Source organism: Caretta caretta, chromosome 2 (assembly GCF_965140235.1).
Source record: "Caretta caretta isolate rCarCar2 chromosome 2, rCarCar1.hap1, whole genome shotgun sequence".
In the NCBI taxonomy this organism is placed as follows: domain Eukaryota; kingdom Metazoa; phylum Chordata; order Testudines; family Cheloniidae; genus Caretta; species Caretta caretta.
In genome coordinates, this window is record NC_134207.1 from 232,289,794 (window position 1) to 232,314,468 (window position 24,675).

General features: G+C 42.1%; 1 protein-coding gene across 2 annotated transcripts in view; it reads left to right on the plus strand.

The window, feature by feature from the left end:
• The window catches only part of PLXDC2 (plexin domain containing 2), a 411,410-nt gene that overhangs the window by 345,994 nt on the left and 40,741 nt on the right, over positions 1–24,675 (plus strand). Inside the window, exons 10-12 of one of the 2 annotated variants that reach the window (XM_048837969.2) lie at positions 9,038–9,098; positions 12,832–12,985; positions 14,702–14,740. In XM_048837969.2, the coding sequence (XP_048693926.2) occupies positions 9,038–9,098; positions 12,832–12,985; positions 14,702–14,740 (254 nt within the window). The remainder of the gene's footprint in view (positions 1–9,037; positions 9,099–12,831; positions 12,986–14,701; positions 14,741–24,675) is intronic. The other variant, XM_048837970.2, reaches the window with a different exon arrangement.

The following is a 24,675-nucleotide window of genomic DNA, read 5'->3' on the forward strand; positions in this document are numbered from 1 at the left end:
CTGTAATTGAACTTACGACATGAAGTAAAAATGTGCCACAGCTGTAATGGGTGCAGCAACATCTGCAGACAGCCTGAATCGTAGCTCTAGGAGATGTGAACTGTCTCATTCATTTCTATGGTCTGTTAACACTCGGAGCCAGTGCACGTGGCAGCCCCGGCAACCCCACCTCAGAAAAGGACTCTATGTATGCACAGGCCCAGCCCACTTACCAACCCACCCAACAGATGCACCCTGGCAATTGGGGTGGGGGGTCCTGCTACCACAACCCGCTTTTCCTGGAAGGAGAGGAGACCCCTGCTGACACCGTGGCTATTCCTGAGTGGGGGGGGAAGGTGGGGTGCCACTATTCCTGCGGGGAGAAAGCAGCCCCCTGTTGCTGCCGCTACCTCTCAAGGAGGGGATCCTTCTGCCACTACCACTCCCAGGGAGGGTGAGCCCGTTGCCTGGGGGCTGGGAGTGGCAGAGCCATGTAAGGCCCTGTGTACTAGGGCACCAGATTGCCTCAATTTGGCCTTGAGCTAGGTTATATATAGATAATGATGTAACTGTTTATATAAAGGTTAGATTAGTTTACAGCAGACATAGAACCATATCTAGATTACATATATCAGTGGGTGTTAAAGAAAGTGTATCATCTTGTAGTTAAAGTATTGGAGTCCTGGGCTCTGCTACAGGCTTCCTGTGCGATCTTAGTCAAATCACTTAAAATCCCCCCTGTGCCTCAATTCCTCATCTGTAAAATGGGGATAATTGGTACTTTTTTCTCTCTGTGTTTTAACTGTTAAGTTTGTGACCGCTTTGAGGCAGGGACTAACTCTTACAATGTGTATGCACAGGGTGTAGCACAATAGGGTCCCAGTATCTGTTTAGGCCACTTAGCACAGTTGTGATGCAAACAATAATAAATCAAATGACAAGTAGCAGTAGACTAGGAAATTTAATCATTGTGGGGGATGCTTTGGAGACTATTTTATGGGACAGAATATTTTCTGGAATGCACAGATTGGTTATGGGCAGCCAGCCTGGATTCCTATTCAAGAGGCCCCACTTAGCTGATCAGCAGCAGTTCTGTGGGGGCTGGCTTGGTGAAAGAATTGGGGAGTGAGGCTGCAGGGAGCCTGAGTGACTATGAACACTGACCTTCCTTGCTCTCTCCTTGCTGAGCTGCACCACACGTCTGCCACTTCTCCCAAAGCAGCAGCCCTTTGATCTGCAGCTGGGAAGAAGCCTACTCCGCTTCCAGCCCCATCCTAGTGAATGGACTTCAGTGCATCCCTTTCCCTGCTTCCAGGGCACTGAGGAACAGATAAAGAGCATGTTCCTTCCCAATGGCCTGCCAAAGGCACTGTTGGGAGGTTAGCAAAGATGGGTTGTATTAAACATTCAGAGCTGGCTACTGCTTGCCATTCAGCCTTCTTCCTAGCAGCCACACTTGCCTGTATTGCTCCCCAAAGCCAGGTCAGACCCCACTGACCAGTTACCTCAGCCAGGTGAGAGAACCCCAGCACAGCTCATGCTGCCATGTGCCATGGAGAAGAGAGGGTGAACGTGCCACTCTTTTGCTGATGATCTTAGTGCTGCTGATGATCTTAGTGCTGCTGCTCTTGGAAACAACAGTCTGTTATTTTTCCAGCAGCCTCTGCGATCCTTGTGCACACACTTCAGACCTTGCCTTCTGCTAATGACACAGGAAGCTACCTGCATAGCTAGAGGGAAAGGAAAGAGGAAGTGGTCAGATGCACCAAAAGGAGCTAAATTACTACTTAAAAAATAAATAAACCAAGAAACTCAATCACAGTGAGCCTCATTATTCTATTTAAAAATAAAAAGACAAATCAGTGAGTGGATAAGCTCAGCTGCACTCTAAAGGAAGTCAGAGTCAAACTTTATTTAGAAAGCTATTATATAATAGTCAAATATATAATGGTCAAACTGGACAGTCTCTACGTAAAAGAATAAATGGACACAAATCAGACGTCAAGAATTATAACGTTCAAAAACTAGTCGGAGAACACTTCAATCTCTCTGGTCACTCGATTACAGACCTAAAAGGTGCAATTCTTCAACAAAAAAACTTCAAAAACAGACTCCAATGAGAGACTGCTGAATTGGAATTAATTTGCAAACTGGATACAATTAACTTAGGCTTGAATAGAGACTGGATAGGGAGTCACTCTCCTTACAGTGTGTATGGTAACACCCATTGTTTCATGTTCTCTATGTATATAAATCTCCCCACTGTATTTTCCACTGAATGCAACCGATGAAGTGAGCTGTAGCTCATGAAAGCTTATGCTCAAATAAATTTGTTAGTCTCTAAGGTGCCACAAGTCCTCCTTTTCTTTTTGCGAATACAGACTAAAACGGCTGCTACTCTGAAACCTATTATATAAAGCTTATCACTTATTTATTTATCCATGGGGGGGGGGGAAGGGCATGGGGGGAGTCTGCTGATTGGTGGTGGGGAAAAGTAAATGTATTTCCTGAGGAGGTAGTCATCCTGGGAGATCTCACTCTGAAATTAAAGTGGCTATGTGGAAAAGAGATAAAAGGATTCAGACTTGTAAGCCAAGGTGATTGTAAGAAAGTAATTGTCATGCTGCGGTTAACTATGCATAGGTGGTCCCAATAGTGATATTAGGATTCAGGACCTGATTCCCCACTCCCTTGCACCATGGGGAAGTCATTTACACCTGGGCAAAGTGGGCTTGAAACACTACCAGATGAGAATTCACTGCTAACCTACACTGATGATAGCGTACACCCCCTTTGCACAGGGATCAGTTACTACACTAAGGGTATGTCTTCACTACCCGCTGGATCGGAGGGCAGCGATTGATCCAGCAGGGATCGATTTATCGTGTCTAGTCTAGATGCGATAAATCGACCCCTAAGCACTCTCCCATCGACTCCTGTACTCCAGCACCGTGAGAGGCGCAGGCAGAGTCGACGGGGGAGCGGCAGCAGTCAACTCACTGTGGTGGAGACACCACAGTAAGTCGATCTAAGTATGTCGACTTCAGTTACGTTATTCACCTTTAAATGGTTTAGGTTTATCTTAGCTGCTCAGTAGCAGGGCATATAGCAGCCACACAGGAGCAAATTTGCACTCAAACTTCCCCTTCCTATCACTACCAGGGCATCCTACTACAGAGAGATCTGTGGAGACTCCAGGAATAGGCCCTAGTTAATCAAGGGGTTTAGGCATGTAATTAAGCAAGGGGTTAGGCATGAGACTACTCACATGCTTAAAGTGAGGCATGGGCTTAAGTACTTTGTACAAAATCTGGGCCATAGGGCACAACCCGTTTTACATCACAGTAATTTGCAGTGACAAATGAATTCCAAACACATTTATCCAGCTCTGGAGCTGAGATAAGGCAAGTGGGAAACAACAAGAGCAGGAAAATGCAATTTCTTTCCACCCTAAGCTGCATGAGAAGAAAATGATACTGGGAGAATGGAAGGACCAAGACAAGCCTGTCCTGGGGTGAAATGGAGGAAAAGTCAGAGTAAGCATAAAGATAACATTCATATATAGATTATCCCTTTCAGTGCTTGTTTCTTACAAACACCAGATGGTGAGGGTGTGATATCCAAGAGCAAGTTACTGCATTAAGATAAATCAGTTCAAGTGCAATTTAAATGGGTTTAAATTAGTCTTTATTAGGGATTTGCCCCAATGTAACTGGATAGATTGTTAGTTTTACCAGTATAAGGATTCTATTGTAGAACATTTCACAGGTGCAACGGTTACTGCCACCAAGGCTGCCAGTATTTTCCCTGATACTTCCTTTCTCTCTCAACCTAGTCTGAGACTGCATTTAAAATGACACTAATCCATTCAATAATTTAAAACAGTACAGTTGCATTTTCCCTGAACAATAGCATGCTGTTTGTTTTCAGCCTGCCCACTCTTCTAATTAATCCCCCGGTTACACTTTTATTCAGAGGAATAGGTAAATGTTTTAATTGTGCTGAATCAATATTTGTATACAGTGTAGTTACGAAACTGATTCAAAACCTTTGTTGCTGAGTGTGTCTTTTCTATGCCCAGGATCTGGGTGTTTGTGTGATGCTTCAGATATCCTGGGAGAGATATGCGGGTTGCTATTAAGGTGGAAGATAAATGTCATAGAAGGGGTTGAATCTCCTGGTTGTGTTCCATCTGTCAGGTACCTAGATTTTTCATTGTGGGGGGCGTTGTCTTTTTCCTTCTCTGTTACTTTCCCGAGTGTATTTATCCTGCACAGAGCATATTGTGCTAAATCTTCTGTATTGGGTTACTATGGGAGCTGGCTGACTTTTTTCCAGCACTGGGCCTCTACAGCAGAAAAAAAGGATAGAGGTTTGGCTACTAGAGTAAATGGAAACTCCTCCTCATCTATGTGCTCTCTACCAAACGGAGGTAAATGGCCTCTAGTAAATCTCATGATGTTTACAGCTCCTTTCAGTCTCACATAAGTCACAATGGAAGGATTCATACTTCAATGTCAAGTGTGTCAGCCATGCCAAACCATCACCATCACATATGTAAACACTTGAATTTTCCCTCTGCTTCCTAAAATTGCACATCTGTGTTCCATGTAAATAAGGAAGCCTGGGATTCCCTGTTTCTCAAATAGTGTCCTTGTTCTCATTTCCTAGAACATGCTATGTTAATTGCTTTGCTACGAGCAGATCTGGGTCATCACTTGAAAATGAAGTTGTTATAAAATGGCCGTGTTGTCAGATGGCACAAATGGCATAGCTAATCAAATCTACTCCAGTGTTTTCATGGCAATAGGGAATTATTGCCATGCCATTAAATGAAAATCTTATAAATGCTTAATGTAGAGCAGGCAGTACGCTGCTGTAATGACAGGTTCCAGAGTCCTAACTCAGTGATGCAACAGAGATTATATCCTCTAAAACTGGCATTTCCTTGACATGTGTCTCAGAAATATTTTGCAGACAATTTGTTTGGAGCCAAAACTATCTAATTTCTGATAAACCTGCTTTCAGATAATAATGTTTGGGCTCACCAGTACGTCAGCAGTGTCTAGCCTTTCAAATTCTTTAGGGGGCAGTTATCTTAGGAATGTTTGTTTTACATGTTTTCGATAGGAGCTGTTGCAAATCCTTGCCCAGAGCATGGCTGTATTAATTATGACAAATTATATTGCCTACTGCAATATTTCAGTAGTTTGCCAAAAAGAAACTTCAAAACAGTAAATGAGTAAGTCTGGGATACGTTTTGTTCATTCAACCTAATGAATTTGAAATTTTGCACCATCTCGATCCAAGATAGAATACAAGATGGTCCTAGATACGGCTAGACTCCAGTTAAGTGTGGATGTATAATTTTGCAGTAGTTATCTGTTTATAATAATATACTGTGGGGTTGGGTATTTTAGTTTCTAAACTTTGGGCCTAATTTTCAGAAGTGCTGAGCCCCCAGCTCTGACTGAAATCAAAAGGAACTGCAGGTGCTCAGCCCCTCTGAAAATCAGGCTCTTTTTAGAGTTGGGCAAATATGGTATTGGCAAAGCCATTCAAACATCATTGAAAATTAGGGACTGAATGTCACATGCAGGTAGGAACCTGGCTTTCACCGGTTCCATTCTGCTTAGGCAAGTCACCCCTCATCTCCCAGTTAGAGAGAAGAACCCTTAGATTGGGAGAAGAGGACACCATCCCTCACCCTGTTTGGCACTCCTTCCTTGGCCCCCAAGTGAGGGCAAAGATAAACACACCTCACTGTGGCCTCTGTCAGAGTGAGGTGTGTGGAAACTCATAGCCACCAACATGCCATGTTACCACCAAATTTGGGAAACCACAAACTTTTTTAGAAAAGGGTTCAAGTCGCTCCCCCAGCCTTTAACTGCACAGTTTTAACTATCCCTAATTGTTTCATGGTTTTAAAAAGATATCTAGGCACCTTTGAATTATGAAGGGGCAAATAATACCATCCATATGTAGCTAATTGGAGTGGTGGGTAAGATTCCTTATGCTTGGTAATGTGAAGAAAAAGAACTCAAAACAACGTAGACTGACTTCAACACAGATTGCAGGTGCCAAAAGTGTTTCACCTGTTGCAGTCTTGTACTTGAAAAAAAACCCTTTTGTTTTGTCCCTTTTACTGACCTATGTCCCACATTCTACTCAAGCTATGTTGTGTCAATTTATGCTGTGGTACATCACCCCTGGCATGACATAATACATCACAGTGCCACAAAAAGCCATTTGCTAAGCAAATTTGCTAAGACCAGCTTGGCTTAATGGTGAAATCCTAGCGCATCTTAAACATAAAAAAGAAGCTTACAAGAAGTGGAAGGTTGGACATATGACCAGGGAAGAGTATAAAAATATTGTTCGGGCATGTAGGAATGATATCAGGAGGGCCAAATCGCACCTGGAGCTGCAGCTAGCCAGAGATGTTAAGAGTAACAAGAAGGGTTTCTTCAGGTATGTTGGCAACAAGAAGAAAGCCAAGGAAAGTGTGGGCCCCTTACTGAATGAGGGAGGCAACCTAGTGACAGAGGATGTGGAAAAAGCTAATGTACTCAGTGCTTTTTTTGCCTCTGTTTTCACTAACAAGGTCAGCTCCCAGACTGCTGCGCTGGGCATCACAAAATGGGGAAGAGATGGCCAGCCCTCTGTGGAGATAGAGATGGTTAGGGACTATTTAGAAAAGCTGGACGTGCACAAGTCCATGGGGCCGGACGAGTTGCATCCGAGAGTGCTGAAGGAATTGGCGGCTGTGATTGCAGAGCCATTGGCCATTATCTTTGAAAACTCGTGGCGAAACGGGGAAGTCCCGGATGACTGGAAAAAGCCTAATGTAGTGCCAATCTTTAAAAAAGGGAAGAAGGAGGATCCTGGGAACGACAGGCCAGTCAGCCTCACCTCAGTCCCTGGAAAAATCATGGAGCAGGTCCTCAAAGAATCAATCCTGAAGCACTTGCATGAGAGGAAAGTGATCAGGAACAGCCAGCATGGATTCACCAAGGGAAGGTCATGCCTGACTAATCTAATCACCTTTTATGATGAGATTACTGGTTCTGTGGATGAAGGGAAAGCAGTGGATGTATTGTTTCTTGACTTTAGCAAAGCTTTTGACACGGTCTCCCACAGTATTCTTGTCAGCAAGTTAAGGAAGTATGGGCTGGAAGAATGCACTATAAGGTGGGTAGAAAGCTGGCTAGGTTGTCGGGCTCAACGGGTAGTGATCAATGGCTCCATGTCTAGTTGGCAGCCGGTATCAAGTGGAGTACCCCAAGGGTCGGTCCTGGGGCCGGTTTTGTTCAATATCTTCATAAATGATCTGGAGGATGGTGTGGATTGCACTCTCAGCAAATTTGCGGATGATACTAAACTGGGAGGAGTGGTAGATACGCTGGAGGGGAGGGATAGGATACAGAAGGACCTGGACAAATTGGAGGATTGGGCCAAAAGAAATCTGATGAGGTTCAATAAGGATAAGTGCAGGGTCCTGCACTTAGGACGGAAGAACCCAATGTACAGCTACAGACTAGGGACCGAATGGCTAGGCAGCAGTTCTGCGGAAAAGGACCTAGGGGTGACAGTGGACGAGAAGCTGTATATGAGTCAGCAGTGTGCCCTTGTTGCCAAGAAGGCCAATGGCATTTTGGGATGTGTAAGTAGGGGCATAGCGAGCAGATCGAGGGATGTGATCGTTCCCCTCTATTCGACATTGGTGAGGCCTCATCTGGAGTACTGTGTCCAGTTTTGGCCCCACACTTCAAGAAGGATGTGGATAAATTGGAGAGAGTCCAGCGAAGGGCAACAAAAATGATTAGGGGTCTGGAACACATGAGTTATGAGGAGAGGCTGAGGGAGCTGGGATTGTTTAGCCTGCAGAAGAGAAGAATGAGGGGGGATTTGATAGCTGCTTTCAACTACCTGAAAGGGGGTTCCAAAGAGGATGGCTCTAGACTGTTCTCAATGGTAGCAGATGACAGAACGAGGAGTAATGGTCTCAAGTTGCAGTGGGGGAGGTTTAGATTGGATATTAGGAAAAACTTTTTCACTAAGAGGGCGGTGAAACACTGGAATGCGTTACCTAGGGAGGTGGTAGAATCTCCTTCCTTAGAGGTTTTTAAGGTCAGGCTTGACAAAGCCCTGGCTGGGATGATTTAACTGGGAATTGGTCCTGCTTTGAGCAGGGGGTTGGACTAGATGACCTTCTGGGGTCCCTTCCAACCCTGATATTCTATGATTCTATGATTCTAAATGTGGGCAAAATTTTCAAAGCAGTCTTTGGAAGTCTAGCCACTTGCTTGCCCTTTTAATATAACTCTGCATATCTATAGCTCCTTCTGTTCAGGGATCTCAAAGTGCTTTACAACCATTAATGAACACTCCTATGAGGTGGGGAGGTCTATGGGACTCATTAACTTAAAACATTACAAGCTGCTTTGAAAGTTTTCTCATTATTTACTGAAATTACAAAGGATTGTTAAAACAGGTTATTAACCTCAGTGAATTTGGCAAGAAATGTGTATGTAACCTAAATCTTTTCAGCTAGTAAGGAGATTGAAGCAGCTCTACAGTATTTGCAGACTGCCACTGGGAGTGTTCAGATGGGTTGTTATGTAATCCTGGCATGTTGATCGTACAGCAGTGAGTGTCTTGATGTCTCAGATCACCTAGTCTGATAAAGGGAAAGCAGAAATGACTGATACATTATGCCCTTTCTGCTGTTGCTTTTTACAGACTAAGAAGAAGCCAGGACAGAATGAATTTAATGAGTTAATTCTATATGCTTGAGATCAAACTTAAGCCCACACTGCTTGGTGCAGAGAAGCAATTGACTGTCAAAAGGGATAGATACTCTGGTATCTAAAAAATGACAAACTGAAATAAACATCCTTAGAAGAAAATGGTTAACAAACTGTGCTAATCATTCAGTTTATAAATAAATCAGTTAATTACAGTCTCTTTCTCTTCCCCCCTCCCCCACCACCTTCCCTACCTGCACCCCTCTTTCTATTTCCATCTGGACTGCTTTTATCTCTTTCATCATTTAAAGATGCTCCAGTGGATTTGATCGCCACCGGCAAGATTGGGTAGACAGTGGCTGCCCTGAAGAGGTAAGAAGGTGCTTTACAACCTTGATATGACCACCAAAGGCAATTTGCAGTTATTATTAGGACCTTACCAGATTCATGGTCCATTTTGGTCAATTTCACGGTCATAGGATTTTTAAAATAATAAATTTCATGATTTGAGCTATTAAAATCTAAAATTTCATGGTGTTGTAATTGCAGTGGTCCTGACCCAAAAAGGAGTTGTGGGGGGGAGTCACAAGGTTATTTTAGGGGGTGTTACAATGCTGCTACATCCTTACTTCTGCACTGCTGCTGGTGGCAGCTCTGTCTTCAGAGCTGGGAAGCTGGAGAGCAGCAGGTGCTGGCCAGGAGCCCAGCTCTGAAGGCAGAACCACCGCCAGCAGCAGTGCAGGAGTAAGGATGGCCTGGTATGGCATTGCCACCCTTACTTCTGTGCTTCGGACCTCAGAGCTGGGCCCTCAGTCAGCAGCCGCCACTCTCCAGCCGCCCAGCTCTGAAGGCAGCAGCACAGAAGTAAAGGACAGCATGGTATGGTATTGTCAACCTTACTTCTGCGCTGCTGCTGATGGGGCATCGCCTTTAGAACTGCTGCCCGGCCAACAGGTGCCACTCTCCAACCACCCAGCTCTGAAGGCAGTACAGAAGTAAGAGTGGCAATACCACAACCTCCCTAAAATAACTTTGTGACCCCTTGCAACTCCCTTTTGGTCAGGACCCCCAATTTGAGAAACATTGAAAATTTCTTCCTCATAAAATCTGTGTAGTAGAGGGTAAAAGCACCCAAAAGACCAAATTTTATAGGGGCAGATCAGATGTAATGGTCCATGATGTATTTTTTTGGCTATGAATTTGGTAGGGCCCTAGTTATTATGCCTCTGATTACATTCTGCAGATTATTAAGCAACATTTTTCAAGGCCAAGTGCATGCTACAATTATCCATATAAATTACTTAAAAATTGAGTAGGTTGTATTAAAGAAACATTAGGTTGAGCAATAGTCATTATTATCTGAAGGTATAAAACGGGCATAATATGAATTTTTTATTTCCATGAAAATATGGTAAACCCAAAAATTAATGCAACAAAAAGGCTAATGCTAAACTTCTGACCCTGCATTGATTGGTGTAGCACTAAGATTCTCATCAGAATGATGGCAGAGGCTGGGCTGTAGTTGCCAACTGCCGTTGAGCCTTCCTTGCCTTTGCTCATCTCCATTTTAGTTGGATGAAAAGAGATCCTTGACAGACTCTGCAAGAATAGCTCTAGCTAAAGATACAGCCCAAGCATTTTGGTTGTGAATTCTGGCCAAGCCTTTAGCATTAAGTACAGATTTTGTTGTTACTCATTTTTAAAGACTTGATACATTCAGTTCTCCTGTAAAAAAAAGAAAGCAACAATAGATATCTGACATGAGGGAGGGTGGGCGGCGATCCTGGGACTGCCTCTGACTACAGGAGATGCAGCCAGAGGGTAAGAAGGCCCAGAGCAGGTCATTTTCAAGTCACATTCATTAGTATCTTACATTATGTTGGTCCTTTCCCAGTGGCCTCATTGTACAAGTTTTTTTCATGTGAGGATTTGTGGTCAAATGAACTAATTCATCTAACAGACTTTGATTCTCTCAAAGGCTGATAAAGAGCAATTACTTTCTCTTTTTCAGCACTAAGGGCCAAATTCTGTCTTCAGATACAACAGCTCAGCCCCAGTGACAGGATATGGCAGGGTATAATTAAAGGCAAAATATGTCTGTTTAGAAGAGCATGCTCGATTTTAGTCTCAATAATTGAGTCCAATGCATACACTGATATGAGCCCATTGTGGTGGGGGTATTTTTTGTTGGAGTTCTTCCTCTTATACAGCCCTAACTGCAAAGTAATACTGCATTAGTTAGGTACAATAATTACATACTAGCTGGTTGTTATAAAGGCTTGTAGCTTCAGCTTTGCAATTTGCAAACTGAAAGTCTAGTCATGGGGTTGCCCTCAGAGTTTTAGTGCTCAGAGAGGTAACTTTCTGAGAACATGCAATTAAGGCTGCTAGTAAATCTATCACTGTGGGGCGGAACCTCACAGAATGGTCTCAGATTGAAGGATACTGATGGCCACAGGCCTGTGTTGTGAGTCACACAGTGTGACCACACGCCACGAGGACCTTTGGGAGGCATTTTGCCTCAGCCATATACAATGCCTTCCTGAGCTCTGGGGAATGCTGGTGGACCCTGGCTGCTTGGGCAGAATGTGTCCACAGCTCTTCTCTGCACCCATCCAGTTCTGCTAGCTAGCGACCTCTCTCCTCTTTGCCGAGATCTGTACTAGCAAGGCTTGCATTCCCAGAGCACAAGGCCTCTTTCAGTGAGCTGCAAAGGGAGGAGAGAAGAGATACTCATGCCCCCTCCCTCCCTGGGGCACCTATAGAGGATGCACTCTTTCTGGCCCTATATATTTAGATATACACATAATACCTGACCTACTTATCAAAAATATTACTAACATGGTATTGAATTTGAATGAGTTACTGTGTTTTGTGACTGAGAGCAAACTTATATTTGGCATCTCCTGGGGATTTTTTTCTATTTAAATATATAATATTAACATAAGGGCTTGGGTTGGGTTTTTGTAGGTGCGGATGGAAGGTGGTGGAAGGGTTGTTTGTTTTGGGGATAGTATTAGGGTGTTGTTGTTTTTTTCATTTAATTTTCATAGATTCATAGATATTTAGGCCAGAAGGGACCATTATGATCATCTAGTCTGACCTCCTGCACAATGCTTTCTTAGTTTGCTCTTATGAAAGAAAGGGTAGAGGGAAGAGAGGACAAGAAAATAACCATGCATGTCAAAAGTGAAACAATACACACTTGTTTTTGAAGTTCACATTTCACTGAGATGAACACACTGCCAGGAAGCAGAGTTCACAACTCTCTGAACTGGATGATGTATGTCGGGTGTGAGGCGGGGGTAGTTCATATATTTGCTGCTGTTGGCTGGAAATATTTTTCTGCAAAACTGTGTTATAGATGCACTGCAAAGAAAACAAAACAAAAAAGGTTTTAATCTTTACTCCTACTGAATATATAAATGTCACCTTGAGTTAAAAATGTATACATGTGTATGTGTGTGTATACATATGCACATATTCACATATGTGATTTATTATATAAAAATAAAAAGTAAAGTTCACTATTTATATGTAAAGCTATTTTATATATATCATTATTATTGTCTTTGGTAATTTCCAAGGAAAATGTAATTAATTAAAAATTACAATTAACTACACCTTATTTTCTGTGCTATACCATATTTTCTGTATTTTTATTTTACCCAGACATGTATCTTGCTCTGACATGTTTTATGGCACCCAGAAAAAAAGATTGATTGAGGTGTGCATTCCAACTACAATAGCAAAAAGAACAACCCCCTCCCAAAACATAACTTCCTAGTGATGAATTTAGACGTTAAAACTTTGTGGCAGTAATAATATACATTTGGTATTCAGAGCCTTCACAGCTTTGTCATCAGCAGGTTAGGCACTGCCAATTTTCCAGTTCAATTGAATACCTGTCATTCTACTGAAACCTGTGCAGAGTATTTTACCTTAAAAATAAATAAATAAACTCTCCAAATATTCCTTGATTTAGTTTCCATTTTCATTCTTTCTGGCTTGGCAGTTTGTCCATACTCCAACTTTTAGTTTAGTGACAAATGGTCTCCACTGAAAACTAATTTTCTTCTGGCTTGTTTTTGGTGTTTCTCAATAGTCGAAAGATAAGGTCTGTGAGAAGAATGTGGACACAACTGAGAAGCCCCCCCATACCACCACTTCCCTCCAGCCAACTACCACGAGGTTCAGAGTTTTAACCACCACCAGAGGAGCCACTACATCCCACCTGCCAACCAGCCTGCCCACAGAAGGTGGCTTACCATGAAATGCTTTAGTCCATAATACAAAGTTGTCTTAGTTACAATGTAAAAGAGAAAACAAATCTTTTGATCTTTTAAGTTTGGGGGGGGGGAGGAAGCAGGAGTATTTGTTTGGTTTGTTTGTTTGTTTGTTTTTGTTTTTTGGAGGGAGAAGACTTAGCATGGAGCAAATATCTGAAGGCCTTTGAATGTTTCCAAAACAAGAAGCTTGGATAGTGATGAAAACCAAAGCCCTATTTTTTCTTCTTAGACCAATGACACAAACCCTGTGTCTTCAAACAGCCCTGCCTCAGCTTCTTAATTCTAACTGCTACATCCTGGCTGCCACTACTGCTGTCTTGGCCTTTGTCTCTGCAGAGACTGCCAATTCTCTGCTCCCACTATGTTCAGTTGGAGTTATTTGTATTACAGTAACACCTAGAGGTCCCAGCAGGGTTGAAGGCTTTATTGTGCGAGGTGGTGTACAGACATACGGTTAAAGACAGTCAACATTTCAAAGAATTTACAATTATGAAGCTTAGGAGGTTATTGGTGCTCGTCGGAAAAATCAGGTCTTATGGGCCCGACGCAAAGCCCATGGAAGTCAATGGAGAGACTTGCGTTATTGACTTCAGAGAGCTTTGGAACAGGTCCTGAGGGTCCAATGTTGGCCACCTGAAAACAGAGGCACTCAAAATTAAAGATTTCTTTTGAAATTTGGCACTAACCTTTTGCGCCAGTACTGACTGCACTATTCTTTTCCAGAAAGACCCTTTTCTTTAGGGTCCCAATGCAAAGTAACAGGATTGAGAGATAATGTGGGAACTCACATTTGTAGCTGTTCCTCTGATTTCAGAGCTTAAACCTTGCCATCCTGCAGATAAGATATTCTAGCCTCCTGCATCTGGTAGAAGTTCAGCTGGATTGAAAAGCTACCTAAAATGAATCAAGTAGCAACTATAAAATATCATGGCAACTCTTCTTCTAGCAGAATTGCCTGTTAATATATGGGAAGCTGTACTGTGTGGTCAGAATTTTTTAATAGATTCTGGCAGGAACATTTCTAGCTTCTAAGATATTCAAGTGTTAAGCCTAAAACTGAAGATGTTACAAGGTGGGAGTCTATTGATGAAAAGGACTGGCTTTCATTGCAGCAAAGCAGCAAGAAAAGTTTAGAAGCTGACACTGCAGGATTTGTAGCTTTATTCTTGAATGCTCATTTGCTAATAATGCCCCAGATATTTGGCTCATCAAATGTACAAGTAATAAAAGAAATCTGGAAATATATAGAGACTTTGAAATGGGTATATTTTTCCAATGATTTCTTATGGGAACAGTTAATAATTGTTTTGGTTTTTTTTACTGTCAGCTGCTACCTGAGTCCTAAATATGTCATGTGACCTACAGAGTCAGTCATACAAATAATCATACTTATATTACATAGGTAAAGGTGGTAAAGGTGCTTTTAAAAGCTATGGGCTAGATCCTCATCCCTTTATTCATTTTGAATTCTATCTTACTCCACTGATAGTCCTTTAGATGTCTTAGTACTATTAGAGGAGTAAGGTACTACTCAGTGTGAAGGCAAGAGGATCAAGCCCTATATGAGTAGAACACCAAATTCTATTCTGATGGTTAAATCTGTTGGACATTGGAATATCATTAAAGAGATCTATGACCTAATTAAACTAGGTTTCCTGTGTTAGTAATGGTGAATTTCTTTTTTAGATGATACCAAGATAGCACTGCACCTAAAAGATAATGGAGGTAAGAGGTGATTTTTGTGTGTGTGTGTGTAAACAATGTCAATAGGTTACATAACTACAGCCTGCTCAGCTTAATTAATCTAAATCAGAGTGTAGAAATACCAGGCCCCCAAGGGACTTAAATTATCCACATCTCTATGGCACAGTACCAGGGTAAAAAGGCTAAGCAACTGCTTAGTAAATTAAATGTTTACAACTGTCTTTATAACTCATTAGTGTAACAGTAAAATAACTTTAGCATCCAAAAAGATGATCTATTAAAGGCAAAATTCTAGGGGAGAAGATGATATGGGGAGTGGGGCTGGTGATAGTTTTTTAATAGCAGTATTCATATATTTGTTCTGTTGTGATGTGGTCTATATAAGATACTATAAGCTACAGTATTTGTATTTATCATAGATTACAGTTGCTATCCACATGTATTCTCTGATTAGGCATATAATATTATGGACCCTTTTCAATGGGGCTCTTCAAGAGACCACACCCCACAGTCCTCCTGGCAGTATCAGCATCTCAGTTCATGCTCCCTTTTGAATTGTTGAGAGTTTTGCCATTGACTTCAAGAGAAGTAGCATTGAGTCACTAAACATAGCTCATTGAAGCCATTAGAAAGACTCCCATTGACTTCAGTGGGTTTGGATCAGACCCTCAGAGTGAATGCTGATTTATTCTGCGTGACGAAATGCACTGGACCTGCACTGATGTAAAGGGAAGCTTTACTGTTGATATTAGTTACCTTTTACAGTTGTCTTAGGCTTGAAAGAATGTGTGGTGTCCATATGGCCCTTGACATTCTGGATTGATTTTTTGCTGCTTGGTTCACCAGTGATATCCATGAGGGGATTTTTTATTTAGTTCTCCTCCTCTCATAAGTTAAATATCCCCCTCTGAATCGTTTTTCCAGTCACTCATCTGTCTGGATAACATCTTCACCTCACTATCAATAGCAACAGCACAGCTAGGAAAGTATTGAACTTTGCCTCATGCAGGGCTGTTCATTTGTTGTTAATTGGCATGGATTTGAAATATAACTGGAAACTCTGAATAAGGTAACTTACAAATTAGCCATTTAAAACTTTATTAAAAGGGATACTGCTATGGTTGGTCAGCCCCACATTTGACCTGTTCTTTCCCTTGTTTGTTTTTGAAGTTATTACACTTTGTTTTGTCAAAACAAATGCTTCAATGCTCATCTTCTTAAAGAGCATAATAATATAAAATTACATCAAACCCAATCAATATATTTTTAAAAAATAAATTCCAGTTCTCTCCCACACTGGGGGACTTACTTCAAACACTGTATTTGGCTTTCCTCCTCTTGCCTAAGATCTGAGAAGGAAATCTCTGAAACAGAGAGCAAAACGTACAAAACCAAGAGGAAGAACTCAGATGTAGTCCCTTGGTAGACTTTGTGGTATGGTTTTCTTTAAGCCTAGGTAGGCAGTTTCAGTGCATAAAGCTGCTTGATTTCAGAAATAGAAACCAGCAGCTATAGATTCACTTTTCTTGGTTTAGTTCTTGAAATAAAAATGAAGGTGGTGATATGGACTTCAAACAGTATGGAAGCAAAGTCATTCAGCAGGATTTCTCATTCACATAATAAACCTAGCTTTTAATCTGGGAAGTTGTTCTTCATGAATCTTCAATTATGCATTGAGTTTTACAATAGCCCTTAGATTAGGCTCTGATAAAACCTCTGTAGCCACAGGTTTGTTCTTTGATATGCTGTGATTTGTCAGCCTTTCATAAAGAGTAGAAGTTTCCAGGTCAACCAAATACAGAGTCTTTAGCCTTTCCAAACTAGATCCTGTAAAACTCAAATCAAAGTGAACCTTTTGTAATGGAAAACTAAGTTATATCTGATCAATAAGGGCCTATAGCTAGATGTGTCCTTGGATGATAACAGTCAATAGATGGTTAGGTACAACAAAAGGATTCTGTATAAATTCTGCATTTCCCCTTTGACTGGAACTTTTGAGGCCAAATTTTATCAAGCAGTAACTAAATTAAAATTTTAAAGCAGACTCCAGTTGTAGGTCAAACTGCCCTGACCTTTTAGTTATATGAGAAAATCACTTGTAATTTAGTGCTATACCCATTCATATATAACCTTGTGTGGCACCTTTTACCATTAATTCCAATTTAGCTTTTATCTATTTTCTTCTGCATTTGTTCTTCCATTACTGCCAGTTACCCGTATGCACGTCTAAGGATTTTTTACAGTCGGCTAGCTTAACGTCACACTTGTTAACTCTTCATTCTCTTAAAAGTTTTCAAACTTGAAAAACGTGGTTTAAAAGTTTAGGAAAATTAAGATGTTCTTGTATAATAGCATTGCTTTTTTATATTTTATGTTATAAAAGCCCTTCAATCCATTGTTGTTCTTATTTTCCTTTAACTTCATGTGTACCAAAGCTAACATATTTCAAAAACAGCTACCTAATTTTTCATAAAAGAAGCAGGCAGCTGGCAATAATGATACAGTAATAGCCCTTTCATGTTGAGAATTCTTGGGTGCGTGATTTAGAATCACTCATTCAGGGAAGCTAAAAATGGAATTTAAATAGTTTGGTTCACGTAGGATGAACTAAGCTTTTCTATTTTAAAATTATTTATGATTGAATGAGCCCCTTTTTCATTGAACTAGTTCAAACTGAATTTAGATGAAAACAACAGATAATTGTCCCAGAGTTCTATATATTTGTTTTGACCTTTTTAGATAGCTCATTACCATGATCTGCTAGCTGTAGATTCTTCACTTGTCTTGAGTTTGAGCACTGAGAAAAATAGGATTTATGTATAAGGCAATGGCCATGAGACCAACCGTTGCCATTTTCCATTAGTCAGAATATCTTCTTAAAGAATAAACTTCCATTGAGAACTACCAAGCTTCACAAATTCATCCTCTCTGATGTGCTACTGTGAAATTCGCCATTGAGCAGAAGACCAACAAAAGGCCTGTATGAGCATGTCTGTATTGCAAAGAAAAACCCTTGATGTCAAGTCTCAGAGCCCAAGTCAATTTGCAGGGATCAGGCTGAGAGGCTAAACATATCAGTGTAGACATTCCTGCTTGAGCAGGAGCCCAGGGTCTGAGACTGTCACCCCTTGCCACGTTTCAGATCCCAGGCTCCAGCCTAAGCAGGACTGTCCACATTCTTATAAATAACCCGAGCTCCGTGATCCCAAGTAATTTGAGCCAGGCTCTGAGATTCAGCACCACAGGGTTTTCTTTGCATTTTGTAGACACGCCCCATGCCACTTACGTCCTACTTAAGCTCTCAAAGCCATGTTTTAGCTGGAAGTGAGTGTTGTATAAGACATCTGCTAGTCTTTTGTATAGGGTGAAATACAGTGTGTGTAGTATGCAGATGGACGTCAAACAAAATCAAGTTTTGCAGTCTTGGGAAAAAGACGTGAATACTGTTGCATATATTTGGTACAATACAGTGTTTATTAAAAAGTAATATAAGACTGGACTTTTGCAATGGAGCCTAAGGGTTTTAGAGAAACAAGGTGGATAAGGTAATATCTTTTATTGGACCAACTTCTGTTGGCAAAATAGACAAGCTTTTAAGCTTTCTCTGAGCTCTTCTTCAGGACTGGGAAATGTACTCAAGGTGTCATAGCTAAATACAAGGTGGAACAGATTGTTTAGCATAAGTAGTTAACACATATTTCCAACTCCCATTGGAATTTGGGCACCTAACTGCCTTTGAAAATCCCAGTCTAAATTTATGCAAACATAACAATAAACATTGGATAGGGCCCAGTCCTTCCCTTCTTGTGCACCCTAAACTCCAGTTGAAACCTATGATTATGTTTATTATACTGACACCTGCTAATCATTATCTAAAAAGTATTTTCTTTTAACATACTAAGTTTCTGCATGATTCAAAAAAGATGCTAAGAATTGCTCAGTTAGTGATAGCGTGGTACATTCAAGAGCCATATTACTACTATTTCAGGGAGGTGGAACCTGCACAGGATAAGATCCACAGGTCATGGCTTTGTTGTTATTCCCTCAGATCATAGCTTGCCCAAAAGAAATAGTACCCCTACCCTCTGGCTAATCAGCTCTGATGCCAAGTACACCTGTAGGCCAAGGAGTCAAAAAGCCATGGTTCAGTCTTCCTTTTCCAAGTCTTTTCCTACGAGAAGGGAAGGGTATTAGCGCTAGTCTGAATTTTGGCAAAACTCCAAATGGGATTTGGCTCTACAATTTAGTCCATTTTTTATAAGTCTAACCCTGAGTTTCTCAGCTGTTTAAAAACATTTGAGTTCTGACATAATTGCAGAGTTTATGCAGTTCATGGTAGCAAAGAATTTCCCCATTGGAAACTTGACACAACATCCAACTGTTCTTTATTTTATTGACGCTGTGCTGTGTTTGTTTAAAACCAGTCTTATCAATAAGCAGCTTTAGGACTGTGTCATTAGTGATGGAAACAGCAATCAGAAAAAATAGAGAGATGCTACCAGAGCTCAAAGATAAGAAAAAGAGGGGTATGGAGGGGGGTAGTGTTTTAATAGGATAAGGACAGGTAGGTGGGGCTTTGTGAATAGCAATTAGCCACCCAGACTATCAAATAAACCAGAAAGAAAATTGTCTTGTGCACATACTTTAGTGGTCTTTTAACAAATCAAAAATAACTTGTCATTTGTGATGTGAAACCAAGAATCTAGGTCAGAGGTGGGCAAACTATGGCCCGCGGGCCACATCCGGCCCACGGGACCCTCCTGCCTGGCCCCTGAGCTCCTGGCCCAGGAGGCTAGTCCCCGGCCCCTCCCCTGCTGTTCCCCTTCCCCAGCAGCCTCAGCTCACTGCACTGCCGGTGCTGTGCTCTGGGCAGCGGGGCTGAGAGCTCTTGGGGCAGCACAGCTGAAGGGCATGGCGTGGCCACTGGTGCTCCAGGCAGTGTGGTAAGGAGCCGGGGGGGGGGGGGGTTGGATAGAGAGCAGGAAAGTTTGAGGGGGTGGTCAGGGGGCTGGGGTGTGGATAGGAGTTGAGGCGGTCAGAGGGCAGGGAACAGGGGGGTTGAATGGGGGCAGGGGTCCTAGGGGGGCAGTCAGGAAGGAGAGGAGGGGTTGGTTGGGGCAGCGGGGGACATTCAGGGGCGGGAGGTCCGGGGCGGTCAGGGGACAGGGAGCAGGGGGTGGTGGATAAGGCAGAAGTCCCCGGGGGGCCATCAGGGGACAGGGAACAGGGGGGTTGGATAGGGTAGGAGTCCCGGGCGGGGCGGAGGGGGAGGGCATCAGACGGCAAGAAGCAGGGGGGGTTGGATAGGGGTCGGGGGCCGGGCCACGCCTGGCTGTTTGGGGAGGCAAAGCCTCTCCTAACTGGCCCTCCATACAATTTTGGAAACCCTCTGTGGCCCTCAGGCCAAAAAGTTTGTCCGCCTTTGATCGAGGTAAATTTGCATATTTACTTAAGCTAACAAATGCCCTGTGCCGCTGGATATCTCCACTTTGCTATCTCAGCAGTATCAGCCCAACCAATTATCAAGCCATTTCTCCTCTAGCACTTCCAAGTAATGAATTCGTTCACATAATCAAATTCTCTAGACTAGTTAAAGTTGGAATAGGGTCTTGCATACATCCCAGAGAACTCCTGTTTTCTTCAGTTTTATATGAAACATAGTTAGAGCTGGACTATAAACTCCAAATGTTTTGCTAACTGCAGTTCATTGGTTGTACAATTTCAGTCTATGTGCTTGGAAGAAGCTGCCACTGTTTCCTGAGAAAGGGTAATGGGAAATCTACAGTAGCATGCGGCTGTGAGCAACGTTCTTCCTTCCCAAAACAGCCTATGTATGAACCAAAGGCATTAAAGGGGAAATATATAGTCTATTAAAGAAAATACCTCTGGCTGCTGTTAGATCTAGGTATCTGCTAGATAAGAGGATGGCAGCATCCATCTTAGCAAACAGAGACCTCCAAAGCTGAGACTTTACAGCTTGAGCTAAGGAGCCTGCCTGCATAGTTGGGGGCTGTAACAGTCTCACATTCTCTGTGTATCAGACCCAGAGGGGAACATGTTATATGTACTGGGTATGTCTACATTGCAGCTGGAAGTGAGCTTGGACCCAAGGGGTAGGGTTGACCTCATGTGGCTAGCCCGAGCTGCAACTGGCACTGCAATGTCTGTGCTGCTATTTTAGTACACAAGTGAGAGCCCCACTACCACTAATCTATACCCAGGCTAGGAGGCTTGCTCCCAGACAAAGCGAAGATGTACCCACTGATTGGTGGGTTACGCTGGCAATTACTAAAGCAAGTACAAACAATGAGTGCCAGCCATCGGCTGAGTTGTGAGCAACGCAGAGCGGGACCATCCTACCAGGAGTTCCTGGAGGCATTGTGCCTCAAATAAACAGTGGCCACATGAAGCCCCAGAGGTTATCAATACTTGTTTGGAATCATTCTCCCAACCAGTCCTTTCTTCATGTTAACAATTGGGCGTGAGTGATGGATACCTCTAACCTATGCTCAGTTTTAAAAGTGCTTCTCCGTATTCTACCAATCATTATTCCTGGCAATATAATCAGGTGTGGGATAAGCTAGAACCTCAACATGCACCAGTACTGCAGAGGACTCAGATCCTAAGAAGATGACACAGCTAAATTGACATGTTCATAAAGATCAAAATCAGTCACCACCATTCAAATCCTGACAAAACCAACCACTCACAGCCTTCTGACATGCACGGAGCTCAAGGAAAAGTGAAACAAATATTCACAATCCCCATCAGCAGCATTCAAAAAATTCCTCCTTAACCCTTAAAGACAAGCACTGGTTTAGCACAAAGCATGGCAGATACATGGCATGAGTGTGCTGCCTAGGAACTCTTAATGCAGTCCAAACACAGCTAATGCTTACAAAATGGGGGCAGGAGGATCTTGATATTTTTAGCCGTAATGTTTTGTAAAATGAGTCTATTCTGTGCCAACTCTGTTTTCTGAGATATGGGGCTTGACAGCTGTTCCTTTTATAAAATAAATTCTCAATATTTCACTGCAATACCTAAATAATTTTACTTAAAAATTGTAAGTATCCTCTGCAATGATGACAGGAATTAATTATATTCCTAGCCACGGATAATGCAGCAGTAATTCTGCATGGTGCCATGAGTTACTGAGGCTGTGCTTTATTATTTGGAAATAAAAATAATGACTTGTCGAACTGTAATCCAGCACAAGATCTTTTAACGGGATGGTAATTAACTTGTCACCACTATAACATTTATGCAACAAAAAAATGGTCTTGTATATTTTCAAGTGTTGTTCAATTTTTTTATGGTTCAGTCCTTGTTAATTATAAGGCTCTTAGGCATGAGGTACTGTTTCGTTCAACAAATGTGAGCTGTACGCTTTAAATCCAGCCTGCTTGTCCAAGGACTAGTTTAAATTCTCAGCCAGAGGAAAAAGTGCTGAACTCATCCATCCTGGAGAAACAACATCACAGATTAATAATCTTTACTTTCAGGAAATTTAATCTAGTAGGTCTGATAAATTGCTTTCACTTCAGTTTGCTTCCTGGTGCTTTGGGGAGTGCCCAAAAGAGCCTTAAGCTAAAGTATGTGGATTTTTTCTAGAATTTTCATATCTTCACTGCTCACCAGTTTTGCTGTCATCATCTTCTTACTGCAGTTATCCTCACAGTAAATATGGGAAATAAGGGATAAATTACCCAGAGAGTCAATACATATATCTACAAAGTCTTCCCAAAAAATAAAGCCATTGTTATTTTCTATGCAGAGAATGCATGTCAGACCCTGGCTTTGCCACAAAAGTCTTGTCTACACACACAAACTGTAGTGGTTTAAGATATGGTGTAATGTTTAAGCAATTTAGCTAAAGTGAAACATCTGTGTGTGTAGACACTTACCTCGATTTAAGCCTGGCTTATGCTGGTTTAATTTGCCTCTGCTGCTGACGTATCTATTATTGTAAACCAGATGTAAGACCACACACACAGTTGTGCTGATCTAACTGAATCAATTTAACACCACCCATTTAATTAAACTACTGCAACTTGTATGTGTAAGCCAGGCCAAAGGGTTTTGCTGGAGAGCAGATAGGGGAGTGGAGAATTAGGCACTGTCCAGACTGAATGCTTTTCCTTTAAAATTTCCCACTTTTGTTCTCACCAGTACAGCTCGGAGCCCTGTATGCTAACTTTCTCATCCTTGCTACCATTGGTGAGCTACACAGTTGTTTGTGGAAAATTCGGAGGGAAGACTAGTGCAGATACACCCTGAGTTAAAAGTGCTGTAAAGCTTTATGTCTTCACAGGGAAAATATAATGAATGCCTCAGGGAGCACGAGAGGCAGCTATAGAAAGAAGGTAGCATGCATAGGCCAGTAGCTGTACCTAACCTCAACTGGCGGACAGAGGAGACAGTGCTTGGCCACACTTATTCCAGCTAGCCACACTCCCTTGGGGATGAAGAGCGCAGGCAGGTGCTTTGCCAGGCCAAATGACACAGAACACAATTGAGTCCCTTTGAGCCCATCAGACAGGCTAAAGTTATTTCTAGTACAAGCCCCTGGAGGTTTTGGTGTGTATCTAGTGCAGAACAATGCAGTAGTTTGCACCACTAGCCTATACCAGTAGAGCATTGGCACCCAGCAAACTAGAGTGCTGGTTCTCAACCAGGGGTACGCATACCCCTGGGGGTACATCAACTCATCTAGATGTTTGCCTAGTTTAACAACAGGTGACATAAAAAGCACTGGCAAAGTCAGTACAAACTAAAATTTCACACAGACAATGACTTGTTTATACTGTTCTATATACTGACAGGTTTCAGAGTAGCAGCCATGTTAGTCTGTATTCACAAAAAGAAAAGGACTTGTGGCACCTTAGAGACTGATAAATTTATTTGAGCATAAGCTTTCGTGAGCTACAGCTCACTTCATCGGATGCATTCAGTGGAAAATACAGTGGGGAGATTTATATACATAGAGAACATGAAACAATGGGTGTTACCATACACACTGTAACCAGAGAGTGATCACTCAAGGTGAGCTGTTACCAGCAGGAGAGCAAGGGTGGGGGGGAAACCTTTGGTAGTAATAATCAAGGTGGGCCATTTCCAGTAGTTGACAAGAACGTCTGAGGAACAGTGTGGGGTGGAGGGGGGGAATAAACATGGGGAAATAGTTTTACTTTGTGTAATGACCCATCCACTTCCAGTCTCTATTCAAGCCTAAATTAATTGTATCCAGTTTGCAAATTAATTCCAATTCAGCAGTCTCTCGTTGGAGTCTGTTTTTGAAGTTTTTTTGTTGAAGAATTGCACATTTTAGGTCTGTAATCAAGTGACCGGAGAGATTGAAGTGTTCTCCGACTGGTTTTTGAATGTTACAATTCTTGATGTCTGATTTGTGTCCATTTATTCTTTTACGTAGAGATTGTCCAGTTTGGCCAATGTACATGGCAGAGGGGCTTTGCTGGCACATGATGGCATATATCACATTGGTAGATGTGCAGGTGAACGAGCCTCTGATGGTGTGGCTGATGTGATTAGGCCCTATGATGGTGTCCCCTGAATAGATATGTGGAACAGTTGGCAACGCGCTTTGTTGCAAGGATAGGTTCCTGGGTTAGTGGTTCTGTTGTGTGGTGTGTGGTTGCTGATGAGTATTTGCTTCAGGTTGGGGGGCTGTCTGTAAGCAAGGACTGGCCTGTCTCCCAAGATCTGTGAGAGTGATGGGTCGTCCTTCAGGATAGGTTGTAAAACCTTGATGATGCGTTGGAGAGGTTTTAGTTGGGGACTGAAGGTGATGGCTAGTGGCATTCTGTTATTTTCTTTGTTGGGCCTGTCCTGTAGAAGGTGACATACTGTACACTGAAATGTAAGTACAATATTTATATTCCAACTGATTTATTTTTTAATTATATGGTAAAAATGAGAAAATAAGCAATTTTTCA